General features: G+C 51.7%; 1 protein-coding gene and 1 non-coding gene across 5 annotated transcripts; one reads left to right on the forward strand and one right to left on the reverse strand.

The window, feature by feature from the left end:
* The first annotated feature begins 887 nt into the window (after nucleotides 1-887).
* PRPH (peripherin) lies at nucleotides 888-13,369 on the forward strand. Of its 4 annotated transcripts, none has more exons than XM_067696411.1 (9): nucleotides 888-10,411; nucleotides 10,785-10,845; nucleotides 11,013-11,108; nucleotides 11,480-11,647; nucleotides 11,749-11,874; nucleotides 11,965-12,185; nucleotides 12,280-12,329; nucleotides 12,578-12,657; nucleotides 12,912-13,369. In XM_067696411.1, the coding sequence occupies exons 1-9, from the start codon at nucleotides 9,870-9,872 to the stop codon at nucleotides 12,978-12,980; spliced, it is 1,413 nt and encodes a 470-aa protein (XP_067552512.1). In that variant the 5' UTR covers nucleotides 888-9,869; the 3' UTR covers nucleotides 12,981-13,369. The 4 variants fall into 4 exon arrangements, 2 of the variants coding, with proteins under 2 accessions (XP_067552512.1, XP_067552513.1); XM_067696412.1 differs by having other exon boundaries at nucleotides 12,915-13,369; XR_010932387.1 differs by lacking the exon at nucleotides 12,280-12,329 and having other exon boundaries at nucleotides 12,915-12,931.
* TRNAQ-CUG (transfer RNA glutamine (anticodon CUG)) lies at nucleotides 4,584-4,656 on the reverse strand. The gene has a single exon. It is a non-coding gene; the product is annotated as a tRNA-Gln (tRNA).
* Nucleotides 13,370-18,670: the final 5,301 nt, after the last annotated feature.

Here is an 18,670-nt window from a genome sequence, read left to right on the forward strand (position 1 = left end):
CCCGCGTGCAGCAATGAGGACCCAATGCAGCCAAAAATAAATAAATAAATTTATTTATTTTAAAAAAAAGGGAACACAGGGGGCACTTCCCTGGTAGTCCAGTGGGTAAGACTTCTCGCTCCCAATGCAGGGGGCCTGGCTTTGATCCCTGGTCAGGGAACTAGATCCTGCATGCATGCCGCAACTAAAAGATCCCGTGTGCAGCAACTAAGACCAAGTGCAGCCTAAATAAATACATAAATAAATATTTTAGAATTAAAAGAATAATAAAATAGCCTGCTTATATTTAAAAAAAAAAAGGAACACAGGGAAAGGATTTTCTCTTTTGAACCTTTGACATTATTTTGTGAGCACATAATACTTGAAGTTGCCACAGTTATCTTGTGACCACAACTGCACAGATATGATGACAAAAGCTAACATTCCCAGCCTAACAGAACAGAAAGATACAAAGAACCTGGGTCCTGGATAGGATGTTGAGCCCCTCAATAACTAGTCCTGAAACTTCTCTCCCTCTGGATTTTTCATTATGTGAGATTATAATCCTTTTATTGTTGGGTCATTTTGAGTTGGGTCTTCTATTGCTTCCTGCCAAAAGTATTCTAACTAATATAAAAGCCTCATGCAATAGTTCATAGAAGAGTTTAGTGAAATAATAATAAAAATATTAAGACCCTTTTAAAATTGTATAATCCCCTTTCCAGTGCAGACACTGGCCTGGGAGAGTAAAGATTCCATGCCTCCCTTCCTTTCTTTGGTTTTTGACCTTCCTCTGCCTGCAGTGCCTGGTCAACCAAACTGATCTGCTGCTTCCTTTCAGTCTTTCCAGGAGCCTTGGATGGACTTAAGCCACAGATTAAAAGCACCCAGAAGACATCTGCAGGCCTGAAAAACCTTCTTCCCTTTGACATGCAACGGTGAATGGAGCCATAGCCTGATCTGTGGATCAGAAGATATAGATACCTTCTGATACAGAAGACCAAGGAGGCCCACTCTGGAAGAACCAGCTCCTCCTAGGAAGCCCAGCCAGAAGGAGCTCAACCCCAGGGCAGTCCCAAATCTTGCAGAGCCTAAGGAGCTTTGAGCTGCCCTTGTAGACAAGCGGGTGGTACTGGGGGACTCTTGGGACAGGAACCAGGCCAGGTTCTGGGGGCTCCAGGGTATGAACAGCGGTCATTTGACCAGTTATTCTCTTGTGTGGGGGGCCCTTGGATCCTTGAGAGGAAAAAGCCTGAGAGGCTTTTTCTCCTTCTCTGGCCCATTTGGTTTCTTTTACTCTCCCCCACTGCTCCCCTCTCTCCCCACCCTCAACTTCTCCCTCCACTTCCATTTCTCCCTTCCCTCTCTCACTCATCTCCTCCTTCCCCATCCTCATTTCCTCCATCACCTCCTTTCCCTCTGGCCAGGTGCCAACACAACAGTGTGTGGCGGAGAGAATTCACCTGGAGAGTGAGACAACATCTAACAGATGCTGACAATTGGCCCTCAATGGCTGTGAGATCCAACAGGCTCGCTCTGAAAGCTCAGGCCCAGCCAGACCCAGATGAGTACCTGTGCGGCCTGCAGGCAGAGGGCAGACAGGGCCGTTTGTAGGGCATCAGACGCTTTGAACTTGTCCGTTCAGCTGCCACCTGGCCTCTCCCTGCAGGAGGTGGGGGGAACGTAGATGGCAGAGTGTTATGACTGCAAAAAGGAGTTTCCTGGTGGCTGGCCTGAGGGGCAGGAGCCCTGTCCTGTCTCATCTCACGTATGAGCATGCACTCAAGAAATTCGTATCAGGGACAGTCTCTTATAAGAGACCTGCAGAATCAAGTGGAGACCAGGATGAGACGCCCGGGTTCTATTCTAATAAGCGGTGTGACTAACTTCTCCTTCTCTGTCATGCTTACCCAGTAGCCAGAACCACTGCCTCGCACCATAACGATATCTAGGACAATGGAACTAACCCACTAGAAGGAAGGTTGTGGACATTATGACACTTCACCCCTAAATGCTCCTGCAGGCACCTCCTAAGAACAAGAATCTTCTCTTATACAACCGCATTCCCGTCTTCACACCTAAAAGCGGTAATAATCATTCCATAGCATATCATACACAAATTTCTCCAGTAGCCTTTTTCTTCTTCAAATCTGGGATCCAATTTAAGTTTGAACATTGAATTTAGATGTTATATCTCTTAGTCTCTTGTCTAGAACAATCTCCCACTGTAGTGGGTTGAATGGAGCCCCCCCCCCAAAAGATATGTCCATATTCCAGAACCAGTGAATATAACCTTATTTGGAAAAAGGGTCTTTGCAAGATGTAGTTAAGGACCTTGAGATCGTCCTGGGTTACCTGGGTCCCCAAATCCAGTGACAAGTGTCTTTATAGGAAGGAAAGAGAAGACATAGACACAGAAGAGGAGAAGGCCATGTGAAGGCAGAGGCAGAGATTAGAACAATACAGCTGCAGCCAAGGGTCTCCGGGAGCATCCAGAAGCTGGCAGAGGCAAGGAAGGGTTCTCCCCTAGAGGCTTTGGGAATATGCCTTACCAACATCTTGGTGTTGGACTTCCAGTCTCCAGAACTGTGAAAGAATAAATTTCTGTTGTTTTAAGCCACCACGTTTGTGGTAATTTCTTATGACATCCCTAGAAAACTAATACACTCACTTTTTTAAAAAATGGCTTTGACTTCTTAGAGCCTAGGAATCATCTGACAGAATGTCCCAAATCTGAAATTGTCTTCACATTGACCTTTTAAAGTCATAAACCTGATCAAGTCATTCCTCTGCTTAAAACCCTCCAGTGGGGGCTTCCTTAGTGGCACAGTGGTTAAGAATCCGCCTGCCAATGCGGGGGACACAGGTTCGAGCCCTGGTCCGGGAAGATCCCACATGCCGCAGAGCAACCAAGCCCATGCGCCACAACTACTGAGCCTGTGCTCCAGAGCCCGTGAGCCACAACTACTGAGGCCTCATGCCTAGAGCCTGTGCTCTGCAACAAGAGAAGCCACTGCAATGAGAAGCCTGTGCATTGCAACAAACAGTAGTCCCCACTCACCGCAACTAGAGAAAGTCCATGCACAGAAATGAACTCAACACAGCCAAAAATAAATAAAATAAATTTATTTAAAATAAATAAATAAAAATAAAACCCTTCTGTATCAATGTTAAGTTTCTTGGGGGGTTAATAGTACTGTGGTTGTATAGGAAAATGTCCTTATTCTTAGGAGATACATGCTGAAGTACTTAGGGGTGAGACATAATGTCTGGAAATTACTTTCAAAGGAACTGTGGCAAAATATTAACAACTGGTAATTATTATACCCTGGGAAAAGATATATTGGTGTTGATAGCAATATTCTCTTTTTTTCAAATAAATTTATTTATTATTTATTTTCGGCTGCGTTGGGTCTTCGTTGCTGTGCGCGGGCTTTCTCTAGTTGCGACGAGCGGCGGCCCCTCTTCGTTGCGGTGCGTGGGCTTCTCATTGCAGTGGCTTCTCTTGTTGTGGAGCACGGGCTCTAGGCGCACCGGCTTCAGTAGTTGCGTCACTGAGGCTCAGGAGTTGTGGCACACGGGCTTTGTTGTTCCGTGGCATGTGGGATCTTCCCAGACCAGGGCTCGAACCCATGTCCCTTACATTGGCAGGCGGATTCTTAGCCACTGTACCACCAGGGAAGTCCCAATATTCTCTTGACTTTTCTCTGGGTTTGAAAATCAAAATAAAATGGCAGGGGGGAGGGGGAAATGGACAATTTAAAGAAAAAATCTTAATCCAGGTATGCTCGGATTTTTTTTTTAAGATTTTTTTTTTTTGATGTGGACCATTTTTAAAGTCTTTATTGAATTTGTTACAATATTGCTTCTGTTTTATGTTTTGGTTTTTTAGCAGCGAGGCATGTGGGATCTTAGCTCCCCGACCAGGGATCAAACGAGTACCCCCCTGCATCAGAAGGCAAAGTCTTAACCACCGCCAGGGTCGTCCCTGCTCAAATTTTCATGTGCATTAAAAATCACTTAGGAAGTTTGTTAAAATGCAGAATTCTAGGGATTCAGAAGATCTAGGTGGAGCACTGAAATCTGCTTTTTAATGGGCCCCCAGGTGATTCTGAGTCGGGTCTCTAGGCCACACCATGAGGAGGAAGGTTCACTTAGCATCCTGTGGCCATAAGCTGCTCTCCTGTTCTCCAGTTGACCGGTAGCTGGTTGGAAGGGTCAGGCAGGCAGATGGATGGAGATGCAATTTTACAGTGAGGGCAGGACAGGAGATTGTGGACAGAGTAGAGGATAAGGGGGGAGTTGAGGACAGACTTTGCCTCCTTCCCTGGCTTTGGGCTTCTGGGGGTGCAGAGGAGGTTCCTAGAGCCCAGGGGAAGAATGAGATCAGGGCTCAGAGGTCCTAATACCAGAGCTGCTATTCTATTTTACACACTCTTGGATAATTCTCCTCTTTATTTAATTAATTTATTTATTTTAAAGAATAGGGAAGTGCTTCTTTTTTTAAAACTATTTATTTATTTGGCTGTGTCGGGTCTTCGTTCCAGCATCCAGGATCTTTAGTTGCGGCATGCGGACTCTTAGTTGCGGCATGCGGGATCTATTTCCCTGACCAGGGGTCGAACCTGGGCCCCCTGCATCAGGAGCGTGGAGTCTTAACCACTGGACCACCAGGGAAGTCCCCTCATCTTTAAAAAGGAGGTCATAATAAATAGTTTTGGAGCATCCCCCCAATTCCAATGTTCCTGAGCCTTGAGTGTTAAAACTCAATAAACGTGGATGGATTCCGACTGCAGACATGTCATTCTAGCATCTGGCCAGAAGGTGGCAGCAACACACCTCTCTATTTTCCTGACTCGACAACCACGGGAAAAATTTTTTTCAGGTGCCTCTGGGTTCCCTTCAGTTTAACCGACAGCTGTTTGACTTAGGTCCTGTGCTAGACACCACAGACACAAAAGTGAATAAGATCTGATGGCTGCCCTCAAATATCATATTGTCAGGGAGCAGGAGAGTCAGACATATAAACAGATTACTAGTTTACTAGCTGTGTGACGTTGGGCAAGTTGCCTAACCTCTCCGTGCCTCAGTTTCTCCAACTGTAAAATGGGAATAGTAGTAGTACCTATGTCATAGGGTTATTGTGAGGATTAAAAATGATAACACGTGTTAAATGCTTAGCATAGTGCTTGGCACATAGGAAATGTTAGCTATTGCTATATTATACAGTGAGAGAACTGATGAGATGGAGAAGATACCCAGGGTGCTCCCTAACCGGGAGGAGTGGAGCCCCCAAATGGAGACAATGGGGAAAGGATTCCACGCCGGTGGAGCCAGTCTGTCAATAGGGACCCTGCAACCAGACCAGCCTGGGAGAGCCCACCTCGAATGGAGCTGGACTCCTTCTGGCTGGGGCTCATCTGGGCTCCTGCAGGCCCAGAACACAGAACACCAGCAGGCCCTGACCAACCAGGACGTGTCTTCCTGGAGAGGAAGCCGTAATTTGCTCACTGTGCAACCTCAGACAGGCAACCTTGTCCCTCTGAGCCTCAGTTCCTACCCAAGTGATGGGAAAGGGGATCACAGGACCCGAGGGACGGTGCCAAGTTCCACATCTGAGACACTGTGGCGAGTTAGCTGTAAAGTCAGCCAGTTCAGGGGCAGCAGGGACCTGGAGCTAGGGATGCAAAGAGGAAGCAACAGGAAGGCAAAGAGATCTTGGGGAGGACATTGGAATTTCCCCAGGATGTGGAATGGAGGTTGAGCCAATCCTAGACCTCAATGGGCAGGGAGATGCCAGCTAACCCTTAGGTACAAGTAATTAGGGTTATGTCATTGATTCTGTGTGTCTGTTTCCTCTCTGTCACATGGGAGGGGAAGAAGGCAATCAACAGTGTTGAGCACCTACTGTGAGCCTCACAACATGCTAATCGCTTTATGCGTAATACCTCATTTAGATCTCATGACACCTCTGGAAGGAAGGTATCATCATTCCTATTTTACAGATGAAGAAACTGAAGCTCAGAGAGGATATGTAACTTGCCCAGGGTCACACAGCTAGTAAGTGCCCAGTCTGATGGCCTGATCTCTTCTCCCATGACCTTTCCCAGCATTCCACCTTAGCCGCTCACTCCTTAGAAACACCTGGGAATCTTTTTTTTTTAATTTATTATTTTTGGCTGTGTTGGGTCTTCGTTGCTGCACATGGGCTTTCTCTAGTGGCGGCGAGCGGGGGCTACTCTTCGTTGCCGTGCGCAGGCTTCTCATTGCAGTGGCTTCTCTTGTTGCGGAGCACGGGCTCTAGAGCGCAGGCTCAGTAGTTGTGAAGCACGGGCTTAGTTGCTCCACGGCATGTGGGACCTTCCTGGACCAGGGCTCGAACCCGCGTCCCCTGCATTGGCAGGCGGATTCTTAACCACTGCGCCACCAGGGAAGCCCCACCCTGGGAATCTTATCCATAAATACCCCAGCTCCAGAATCACGAATTCATGTACCCTGCTCTCCGAAAACAACTTCCTACCCTCTCAGTGCCTCTTTCAGTTCCTTGTACTGTGACTGGTCTTTGGCCTTGCCTGGAAGTCCAGCTATGGACCTCTTTACTCTGCCAATACCCCATCCTCTCTTGTCTACACACCCCTCCTCATCCAGCTTTGAGTCCATGGCCTGTCATTTAGCAGCTCTCTTGCCAGTAACCTAAACTTCATTGCTTACCTGCCTTGCAAACCTCTGAATACAGTGGTTATTTCTCTTTGAGCTTTCGCCAGGGCAGCCAAGGACAGCAGAAGGAGGAGGGGTAATAATAACGCTGGCTAATACTTACATGGCATGTGTTATGTGCCAAGCACTAAGTGCTTCACATACTGGAACTCAATTCCTCCTCCAGCACTATGGGCTAGGTACTATTATTATCATCCCCACTGATGGGCAAAGAACATGGAGAGAATAGAGGTTAAATCACTCAACCAGACTCAAAGCATACAGCTAATTAAGTTGAGGAGCCATGATCAAACCCATGCAGTCTGTCCAGAGTCCGTGTTTTGATCAGTATACTATTTGCCCAGTGCACTGAGGCCACCCTTCCCTCCTTCCATCAGCCAGGAAGTACTGGGTTCCTGCCACCCTGGTCCAGCACTGCTCTTAGTGGGGACAGTCCAAAGGAAGTCCAGATCCTTCTTCACTGTACTTGGGGGCTGACAATTTGTAATAGTAGTAATAGTAGTAGTAATAAATTAAGTTTTCAGCTTTTATTACGTGTGTCCTAAGTATTTTACATGTATTTATTTAACCCTCTCAACAACACTATGAGGTGGAAACTACAATTTTCCCCCTTTTGCTGGAGCACATGAGAGGACACAGTAATGAGACTACATTTGTACAACAGAGTGTTGCAATCAGATGGGAAGCTTGGTAGCTGGATGCCAGAGCCCTGGCTCTTAACCGGGACCCTTTCCTACTTTTCTTCCGGCCACAAGACCTCCCAGGCCCAGCTCTTTCTGAGGACGGGGGAGGAGTCTTCTCTGCATTGCCAGCAGGCCTGGTTCCCAAACCCAGGCCAGACCCTGGCCTTACAACTCCCAGAGCCCTACCGAGGTGGTCCTGGTTCCCTCTACTCTGAGGCTTCTGGGTGGTGAGCTGGGAGCTTAAGCAGGGGAGAGGATGGGAACCCCACTGGTAATTCCCCAGGGCCAGCCCTAGAGGCCTCTACTCTGAAAGGCCCAGGTCTGCCAGCAGTTCCCTGTAAAAATAAAGCCTGAGCTCGTCCTCCCCAGGCCTTACCTGTCCCTTTGCGTGAAGTACCAGCTCAGACTCCCAGTTTGTACCCGGAGGACAGCAGGCAGGGCAGGGCAGGGCCTAGGCTGGAGTGGATGGGGCTTCAGTGGCAGCTGGGGCTCAGAGCCCAGGGCTGCAGCAGAAAGCACTTAGCTTCCCCACTCCCCTCCTCACACCTATCAAGCCCCCTCCCCCTAACCCAGGCAGGACCCTACCCCTCCCCACTTCCAAGAGTTAGTGGCAACCCGGCCTGGTTTATCCATCCCACCCCTCTCTCCCATCCTCCCTCTTCCCATTCCCCTGGCAACCAAACCAGATTCATCAAGGAGAAGGACCTGGCAGCTGTTCAGGGAGAGACTAATAGCCCAGAAGGAAGGAGGGGCCTGGAGAGGAGACGAAGGCTAAGGCGGTAGGGATGTGAGCCTAAGGGCGTTGGCCCATCTCAGAGGACACACAAAGGCGGGGAGGCCCCTCTGCCCTGCAGTGCTGAGGGGATGGCCAGCCAGGGAGCCGCCCTCCTCATCCCCTCAGCCAGAGGTGCAGCCCGGAGTCCCAGACCTGTTTCCCCAGACGCCCAGCTCTTGTCCTCAGGGCCGATCCTACGCGGACCTGTCCTTACTGGAGAGCCCCGGAGTCCCCAGCAGCAGCAGCCCCTTAGCTCCTGGCAAGCCCAACAGGCCTCAGCACCTCGACTCCTGCAGACCATCCAAGCTGCCTCTGTCCACTCCTGGGCAGCCCGTGCCTGCGTTCTGGAAGCCGTTTGACATGCAAAGGCCAGACATCAGCCTCCCTGCTAACTCTGGGGTGGGGGAGGGTATGAAGGGCCCTGTGGTTGGGTGTGTCTAATGTGTGTGCACATAGGTGCACGGTGCTATTACGCATATGCATCTGTGGCTCTGTTCTGGGCCTTTTTCTCCTCTTTCAGTCCCTGAGCCTACGGGGATGGGCACTTTCTCTTTCCCCTTCTCTCCCAATCCAGCCCTCCTCTCGCTGGGTACCTGCAGCTCCTCAGCACTGGAAACCGGCTCCTGCCCGTGTGTCTATCTCTCAGCCTTGGCAGCAGCTGCTACCCTTCAGCCCCCTCCCCTTCCTACTTCAGGAATCGCCCCGGTTCCTGTAAGGCCCTGACTGAGCAGCGGTGGGTTGGGGGAAGGGAGTATCCAGTAAAGCCAGACAGCACACGCTAGCTCACTCAGTTCAGCCTCCGGCATGGCACAGACCCTCCCAAGTGGGACCCAGAGCTGGGCCTAGTCACCCTGAGCCCCCTCTGATGTGCCCACCTTGCTGGGGCCTGGGGTAGATTTGGGATCTGTGTCTTTAAGGCTGAGACATCAGCAGGCAACCTCCTGGCCAAGTGTCCAGGGGAGGGGGAGGGGAAGAAGCAAGTCCATTAGCAGCAGAGCTGGCGCCAGGCAGCAACCCTTCACAGAGCCCTGGGGATTTCAGGGAGAGCAGCCCTTCCTCACCCACCTCAGCTGCCTCTGCACTCCCGTCCCCCAGATCTCCCTGGGTGTGGTGACAGAGGGGGCAGCTGACAGCATTTGAAAGCAGAGCCTAGCCTTCAGGGGCCATGTGGAGGTACAGCATCTGGGGCCTAAGCCAGGCCAATTCTCCCTGCACCTGGGCTGCGTCCTCCCTGCACCTGGGCTGCGTCCTCCCTGCCCACGTACCAGAAGCCTGCCCTTTAACATACAGTCCACCTAGCCCCCAGTTTTTACCAGCTCTTTCAGGCAGGGACCCCAGTTCCAGTGAGGCCCTCCCACCCTAGGCTCCAGCTCCGGATATTTGCTGGAAGGCACTGACCCCCCCAACACCCGAACCCCCCCCCTCCCGCCTCCCTGTGGCCTGTGGTGGCCATCCCTGTCTCCTTCCCCACCACGAACTGGGGGAATCAAGTAGGCAGGGCGCCGACAACCAGGGAGGGAGGGTGCGGCGCTCCTGCAGCTCCGCAGGGGTGGGGCGTCCCCCTCCCCACATAGCCCCACCGTCAGGCCAGTGGGAGGAGCAGCCCATGCCCCCCCTGAGCCCGCAGGGCTATAAAGCCGCCTCGCAGCGTTTTGCGGCTCCTTCCCAGCGCCCGGACAAGCTCTGTCAGCGGTGACTCCCCATCCTCGGCCGCCATGAGCCACCCGTCGGGCCTCCGGTCCGGCGTCAGTTCCACCTACTACCGCCGCACCTTCGGGCCACCGCCCTCGCTGTCCCCGGGGGCCCTCTCCTACTCTTCCAGCTCCCGCTTCTCGAGCAGCCGCCTGCTGGGCTCGGCGTCCCCCGGCTCCTCCGTGCGCCTAGGCAGTTTCCGCAGTCCCCGGGCGGCCGCGAGCGCCCTCCTGCGCCTGCCCTCGGAGCGCCTCGACTTCTCCATGGCCGAGGCCCTCAACCAGGAGTTCCTGGCCACGCGCAGCAACGAGAAGCAGGAGCTGCAGGAGCTCAACGACCGCTTCGCCAACTTCATCGAGAAGGTGCGCTTCCTGGAGCAGCAGAACGCGGCCTTGCGCGGGGAGCTGAGCCAGGCCCGGGGCCAGGAGCCGGCGCGCGCCGACCAGCTGTGCCAGCAGGAGCTGCGCGAGCTGCGGAGGGAGCTAGAGCTGCTGGGCCGCGAGCGAGACCGGGTGCAGGTGGAGCGCGACGGGCTGGCGGAGGACCTGGCGGCGCTCAAGCAGAGGTCAGGGGACAGGGCCGGGGCTGGGCGGCGGCCGTCGAGGCGGCCGCCAGAGGGAGTGGCCCGCCTTATCCACCTGGGCGTGTGCAGGCAGCATCCTCGCCGGCGGGCAACACCCCCAACCCCCGTCTACCACTTTGCTGAGTCTCTGGGGAGGGGAGGAAGGGGGAGTTACTATGTCTCCCCTGTGTATAAAGGGGCCACATCTCAGCTCCCAGCAGGTTAAAGGGAAATATGGGGCAAGTCCATCAGGCAGCCTGAAGGCCCCTCCTCAGAGTCCTGGGCAGTAGCAGCCTCTGACCCAGATCCTGGGGGTCGCGGTCTTACGGCTGGGCAGTGACCCCGGAGCTCAGCTTCTGCACACCCCTCCCACCAGGCTGGAGGAGGAGACTCGCAAGCGCGAGGATGCGGAGCACAGCCTCGTGCTTTTCCGTAAGGTGAGCTCGGTCTCCCCATTCCTACCCCCGGCCTGCGTATCCAGGGTGGCATCTGTGGGCAAAGGGAGGCGACCAGAAGCCTCCAGAGGCAGACAGGGAGGGCCAGGCTCTTCGTCGACCTAAGCAACCCCTCCCTGCTCTCGAACCCCTACTGCCACCCCGTGAAGGACGTGGACGACGCCACCCTGTCCCGCCTGGAGCTAGAGCGCAAGATTGAGTCTCTGATGGATGAGATTGAGTTCCTCAAGAAGCTGCACGAGGAGGTGGGTGGACCCGGGTGTCAGGAGGTTGGGGGTGGTCTCGTTGGAGCTGGAGTATAAGCTCTGGAAGAGACTGGCGAGTGGACCTGAGGAAGAGAAGTGAGATTCGTAGGGTAGACGCAGGCTCTCAACCCCCTCTACAGGTGGTTTGACTCACACCCCTGCGTCGCCTGGTGGCGAGCAGCGGAGCTGCACCCCCGTAACCTGGCCAGAGGCTTAGTACGGGCGTGGCGCGGGCCGTGCAGTACCAAGCGCGCTGCACTCCCTAGCGCCCCCTTCTGTTCATTCAAGTGTTTCTTCTCTTTTCTGTGCGCCAACCGCGCGGCCCGCGTGGGATCTGCGCGATGAACTCGGCCTCTCGCCCTGGGCGGCAGGAGCTGAGAGACCTGCAGATGAGCGTGGAGAGCCAGCAGGTGCAGCAGGTCGAGGTGGAGGCGACCGTGAAGCCCGAGCTGACGGCGGCGCTGAGGGACATCCGTGCCCAGTACGAGAGCATCGCAGCGAAGAACCTGCAGGAAGCAGAAGAGTGGTACAAGTCCAAGGTGCCAGGGCACGGGAGGGTTTGGGAGGACCTGGAAGCGTGGAGAGCTGGGGGGAGGGCGCATCTGGTCCACTCACGTCCGGGTTGCCCCCCTGGCCGCAGTACGCGGACCTGTCTGACGCCGCCAACCGGAACCACGAGGCCCTGCGCCAGGCCAAGCAGGAGATGAACGAGTCGCGACGCCAGATCCAGAGCCTGACGTGCGAGGTGGATGGGCTTCGCGGCACGGTGAGTACCAGGCTGCGCGCCCCCGCCCAGGGGGTGGAGGATGAAGGCTGCTCCCCCCATTGACGCCCCCTCTTCACCCTCAACCCCCAGAACGAGGCGCTGCTCAGACAGCTGCGGGAGCTGGAGGAGCAGTTTGCCCTGGAAGCCGGCGGGTACCAGGCGGGCACCGCACGGCTCGAGGAGGAGCTGCGGCAGCTAAAGGAGGAGATGGCGCGACACCTGCGAGAGTACCAGGAGCTCCTCAACGTCAAGATGGCCCTGGACATCGAGATCGCCACCTACCGGAAGCTACTTGAGGGCGAGGAGAGCCGGTGAGAGGCAGCGGGTCGGATAGGGTTTGGTCAGGGCTTGTGGGGGAGAGGCCAGCGGCTCACAGGAGTAGCTGACCGAGTGCTTCGCCCCCAGGATCTCCGTGCCAGTCCATTCCTTTGCATCCTTAAGTATAAAGACGACTGGTGAGTCTTTCACGTCTGACTTCCAACTGTCTGTCCCCTTGTCTATTTCTGCCCTGACTGGACTCTTACTCTGGCTCTGCTCAGGGATTGGTTCTCTCCGTGAACTTCTGAGTCCTGGTCTACACTCGCCTTCGCTCCTCAGGCTCTGCCCCTCCCCGCCCCTCCCTCACCTCCCAGACGGAGTGAGGGCTTAAAACAAGAGAAATCCCAAGCCTCCTCCCTTCCACCTCTCATCTTGCTTTTTCCAGTGCCTGAGGTGGAGCCTCCCCAGGAGAGCCACAGCCGGAAGATGGTTCTGATCAAGACCATTGAGACCCGGGATGGGGAGGTAAGATGGGTCACTTGAGCGTAGGACCCCATCATTTCTCGTAGTATTTCTGAGCCCCAGCCTGGCTGCAGGTAATCTTAGGGTGTTTGTGGGTTAGTGATTCTTGGGGTGGGAGTGAGACAGGGAGATGGAAGTGGATGGTCAGACTGGAGCCTCAACTGGTTATGCCAGGGAGGGGGGACACCGTGCCACAAAGGAGCTGGAAGGAGGGTGGTGCTGAACGGTTTGTGCACCTCACATGCCTCGGCCCCCAGCAGGTGGTGACAGAGTCTCACAAGGAGCAGCGCAGTGAGCTGGACAAGTCTTCTACTCACAGCTACTGAACTTGTTGGTGCAGAGCTCCCTGACCCTGCCCTGCACCTCTAAGCCCCAATCCTAACACCAGTCCCGAATTAGTCTCCTCCCCCTCTGCATGTGTCCACCAGATGGCTCCAGTCACCCCTTCCCTGGCCGTGGCCAAACCCTACCCAGCACCACAGCTGGGCCTCTCCATGCCCACAGAGACATGATCCATATGTTTCTCATTTCTTATCTTGGTAAGAGTCTATATGTTCCCCCATTTCTTGTCCTGGTAAGAATCTATATGTTCCCCCATTTCTTGTCCTGGTAAGAGGCCAACCATCCCCAGGATGAGTCTACTCCTGCCACGACCCCAAGATTAGTGGGTGGGTCAGGGTCTGAGTTTCACTTTTAAATCAAATAAAACTGCTATCAAGGGAACCCTCTCCAGTGGTGATCATTTTGTAATGTATAAAAATATGGAATGACTATGTTATACACCTGAAACTAATATAATATTGTAAGTGAATTATACTTCGATTTTTAAAACATCATAAAATAGTAATGGGGGCGGGGCAGGGGGGACCCTCCCTAGTGCACTTGTGTCTGTGTCATGGGAGCGTCAATGCAAAGGAGGCTCAGCGGTATTTTCCCCCTGCCTCAGGTCATTTCTCTTCTGACTCCCACTATCTCGGCATCTATGACTCCTGTCTGCCCCTCTGGTTTTCCTCCTACCTCTCTGTCCATTCCTTCTCAACTTCTGTGCCCCATCTGCAGCCCCAGATGTCCGAAGCAGAGCCCCTTACCTCGCTTTACACCTTCTGCAGTCACGTTCTTCCTTCTGGATTCCCCGCCCTAAGATGAAGTCACCACTAGGACTTCCGTGGCCCCAATTAGAACTCACCTCATCTTATACTCCTTTCTTTTCTTCACCTACCCCCAATTCTGTTAATTCTACTTTATAACTCTTTCAAGGCTGTCTGGTTCTCCCCGTCTCCACTGCCACCACCCTAGTCCAGGCCACCATCATCTCTTTTTTTAAAAAAAAAATTATTTATTTTTGGCTGCGTTGGGTCTTCGTTGTTGCGTGCAGGCTTTCTCTAGTTGCGGCGAGCGGGGGCTACTCTTCGTTGCGGTGCGTGGGCTTCTCATTGCGGTGGCTTCTCTTGTTGTGGCACACGGGCTCAGTAGTTGTGGCTTGTGGGCTCTAGACTGCAGGCTCAGTAGTTGTGGTGCACAGGCTTAGTTGCTCCCCGGCATGTGGGATCTTCCCGGACCAGGGCTCGAACCCGTGTCCCCTGCATTGGCAGGTGGATTGTTAACCACTGCGCCACCAGGGAAGTCCCGCCACCGTCATCTCTTGCCTGGGTTACATTGTCTGCCTCAGTGGTCTTTTCCCCTGGCCTGGCCCTGCCACCCGCCTAAACCTATTCAGCACACTTAGCCGGCAGATCAGATTCTGCTGCCACCACCCCACCCCTTGCTTGAAAATGTCTATTTCCATGCTGTCCTCCAACTCCATTCCATCCTACCCTTGCCTTGAAGTCAAAATTTACTTCTGAATTTAGAATGATCTTTTTCACTCAATTATAGTGCTAGGTGTAGGGAGTAAGCCAGAGTCCCTGCTCTCAAGGAGCTCACAGTCTGGGTGGGGGACATAGATAAATAAGCATACAATTCCAACCTCGCGATGAGTGATGTGATTGGGATAAGGAGATGGCGTTGTGGGAACATGAAGAAGAACACCTAACCCAGCCTTAGGGTAGAGATGGCTTCCCAAAGGAGGCACCATCACAGTGAGCGCTGGAGAATGAACAGCAGTTACTCAGGTGAAGCAGGGAGAGGAAGAGGACTTTCTAGGTAGATACATCAGCCAGAAGACAAGAGGGAGCATGTCTGGAAAGTGAAAGTAGTTCTACGTTGCTGGAATGAAGGCTAGAAAGGAAGGAATTGCATTGAGGTTGGAAAGATGCAATGAGGGCCAGGTCACCGAGGGCCTTATAGGACATATGAAGGCACTTAGAATTTATTCTAAGGAAAAGGGAAAGAAAAGGGTTTAATGGGTGAAGTATTCAGATCTGCATCTTAGAAAGGTCACTCTGGCTGTGGTGTTCAGACACAGTTGGAAGGAGAAAGAGGACCAGTTCAGAGACTGTGCAGTGAAACATGCAAGAGATGGTGGTGGGCAAAGAAGTGGATGGATCTGAGAACTATTCGGGGGTAGAATCTGCAGTTCCTAAGTGGGGATTGTCAGTGTGAGGAAAAGGGAAATAGCAAAGATTACCCAAGGTTTTGAGTTGAACACCCAGGCAGATGGTGGGACTTTTCACAGAAACAGGGAAGATTGGTATAGGGAGACAAGGGGGCCCAAGACAACAACGTCAGTTTTAGACTTACTGAGTGTGAGATGCCATGGAACAGCCAAGGGGAAGGGCTGGCAGGCATTCATGTCCACAGGTCTGGAGTTCAGGTGTGATGGAATATTTTGAGATGCTGAATCTATCAGGATGCTTTCTGCTACAAGTAACATACAACCTCATTTTTTTAAAAAAAAAAAAGAAAGAAAGTAAACTACTTCATGTAACAAGGAGCCAGAGGTAGGTGGGCTCTGAAGTTGGTTGATTCAGCAGCTCAATAATATCACAGACCCAGGCTCTGTCCATGGTTCTGTTCAGCCTTCCCCCTCGGAGGGAAGTTTCATCCTCGGGATGGTTCTCCTCATTGTCTGAAGGTGGGTGCCAGTAGCTACTGCGTGATGCTTCTGTCTTCATATTCAGTGGAAGAAAGAGAAACCCCTCCTCCCAAGGATGAGATATAAGTCCTTTCCTTCAGACCGTCTGGCAAGGATCATTGGTGTGTCCGCTCCTGGAGCAGTAACAGTCATCACTGACTTGGGCTAATTGTCTGGTATGGAATGGACATTGGGGATCAACCACAATGTCCATTGCAAATATTACTCAAGCTTCCCACCATTTTCACCCTCCACCCCTTGCCTTCTCTCCTTTTCATTCAATAGCATTTCTTATCTCAGAGGAGAAATATCACTGAAGAAAAGCAGACAAAATCTTTGGAGTTTCAACGATTTAGATTTTCAAGTGAGCAAAATTTCCAGTTTGGAAACTTTCACATCAGAGTCTGTGGCCTATGACTTGTACTGGATAGAAGGAAGAGTTTGAGCTGGGTTTCTCAGGTGTCCCACATGAGAAAAAAATGAAACCACTCAAGAACGGTGTATTAAGTGAGAAAAGAGAAATGCCTGGGGAGACTCGTAGAGGAGCAGAGGAAGTGAATCCTGAGAATTAACTGGCAGAGAGGTAGGAGGCCTCAGGAAGCCAGGGCAAGAGAGAGCTTTCCAGAGGGAGTGGCTAGCTGCGTCAGAGGATGCTGGGAACCCAGGTTAAGTAACAGGTGGGAAATGTGGGATTTATCAGCAAGGAAGATGTTAGACCTCAGTGAGGGCAGCTTCAGGGCAGGGTAGGGTCAGAGACAAAACACGGTCAACTGAAGAGCGAATGAGAGATGGGGAAGTGGAGAGCAGACTACTCTCATGAGATGTTTGATTGTTGAAAGAAAAGAAAGAACCAGAGCAAGAAAGATCTGTGTTGGAGAAGTGAAATTTTGAAGAAAGGAGAGACTGCACCAATCGTTTTCAAGCTGCGGGTCATGAAACATTGTAATGAAAATTATTGGGTCAAGACAAACATTTTAAAATAAAAAGAATAGAAAACTTTAGGGTATGGTGAAACTGTTATTTTCAGTGTATGTATGTGTGTTCTGGGTTTTCATGTAAAATACATTTTTTTATCTTGGATCGCAGGGGGAAAAATTGAAAAAGACCAGACTTGAACGAGTTTAAGTGCTGGGGAGAATTGAAAGAATCAATTTGTCACGCGTGGATCCAGCCACCTATTGAAATTATACAACCTCAGACTTGGCTGTGATTGAAGAGTTTTAGGAAAACTCAAAATCCAATTCTAAAAAAGCGATCTGATGTTAACCTCAAGAAGACAGGGCTGGGATTTGATTGTGATTAAGAAAGCCTATACCGTATTGACTTTATTGTATTCTGCTTGTTGGAAGAGGGGAAGTCGTTTTCATGTCATCTGTAAGAAGGTCACCTCAAAAGTGAGGACGTGACCACATTTACTTAGCAGTTCCTAGAGCGAACCAGTTGTGGTGGGTATCCTGGACCCCAGGGAGGTGCCCACTGTTGTAGTGGAATAATTCCTTAGGGGCCACCTGCCGTGCGTGGAAAAGGGGGTTCAGTTATCTGAGTTGCGAAGAAGAGAGACTAAATGAATATCCCAAGCAAACGGGAGTTCATTGTGAAGTTACACGTAGAAATAAGGGGGACAAGAATTGCAGCTGCCTGGGGTGGAGTGGGAGTCATTTCACAGGAACCCAGAAACACCTGTGTGACACGGGCTCTGCAGCCCCGTCAGGCTTCACGGAGCATGACAGGTGACAGGAAGCTCCATCCACGGCAGGAGCACAAGGCTCCCTGACCAGTGCTCCTACTGCTTCGACTGCTCCTGTCACAATAAGCAAATGACCTCACCCTTTGCCCTGGCTCTTGCTGACTCACAGTTTCTTCTTACTCGTGGCTTCAATTGTCCTACGGTTTCCATGACCAGATAGAAATTGCGCAAGCCGAGAAGATGGTGGGTTTGTGCCCCCAAAGAACCATCTCGCCCGAGTTAGAATTCAGGCTCCTTTTATACTAAAAGGGGAGGGAATAAAGTCAAATGCTTCCTGGTTCCCATCTGCCTCATGAGGGGATGTGTTCATTTCTTCCTCCCTGCAGTCATTCACAGGTGGACCTGGTCAAGATGTTTCCTGTGAGCTAAACAAAGGTATTTTAGCTTAATGCTCATTACCTGGGGAGCAGGGTTCCCAGAGATGGGCCATTATGTATAATTTAAGCTTATAGGCAACATCCCTTTAGTGATTAACTTGTCATAGAATACAAAAGGTTCTTCCCTCTTCCAGTTAGAGTGATGGAAGAAGGGGTCACAAGCTAAGGAATGCTGGCAGCCTCTCGGAGCTGCAAAAGGCGAGCAAACAGATTCTCCTCTGAAGCCTCAGAAGGAATGGAACCAGGCCAATTTTAGAACTCAGACCCCCAGACCTGTAAGAGAATAAATTTGTATTGTCTTAAGCCACTAACTTCGTGGCGATTTGTTACAGCAGCAATAGGAAACAAGTATACAACCCGACATATTTTATAAGCACACATGCGTAGGTAAGAACTTACATCAATCACATTAGAGTGGTGTCTATGGGGGAGAGCAGACAGGGAGTAAAGGGGGATTGATAGAATAAAACAAGAGAGGTGGCTTGCACCTCCCCATATTCGAGGTCCAGCAAAGACAAACAGAAGCAGGTCGCTCTGACTGCTGTATAGAAAACAGGTTGGACGCTATGACAGGCATAGCAGATAGTCTGAGCATTGGCCGTTTGAAAGACTTTTATGATATAAAATCAGTCTCCTTGTACCTCGATTCTGTGAAGGTGGTGCCCCGAGGAGCAGGCATAAATATTTTGTTCACCAGAAGGCATATCGCTCATGGTAAATCACTCAGTTTCTCTTACAAATTCGATGAGTGTGACTCCAAGATCTACTCTGGGTAGCCTGACAAACTCAAGTTTCCAGGTTTGTGAACTTGGCCCTGGACTGTGCTGACTACCTTAAAATCATGTAAAGCCACTGTGCAGCCAACCTCCATCCTTCAAA

This window comes from Pseudorca crassidens, chromosome 11, assembly GCF_039906515.1.
Source record: "Pseudorca crassidens isolate mPseCra1 chromosome 11, mPseCra1.hap1, whole genome shotgun sequence".
Taxonomy (NCBI): Eukaryota; Metazoa; Chordata; class Mammalia; order Artiodactyla; family Delphinidae; genus Pseudorca; species Pseudorca crassidens.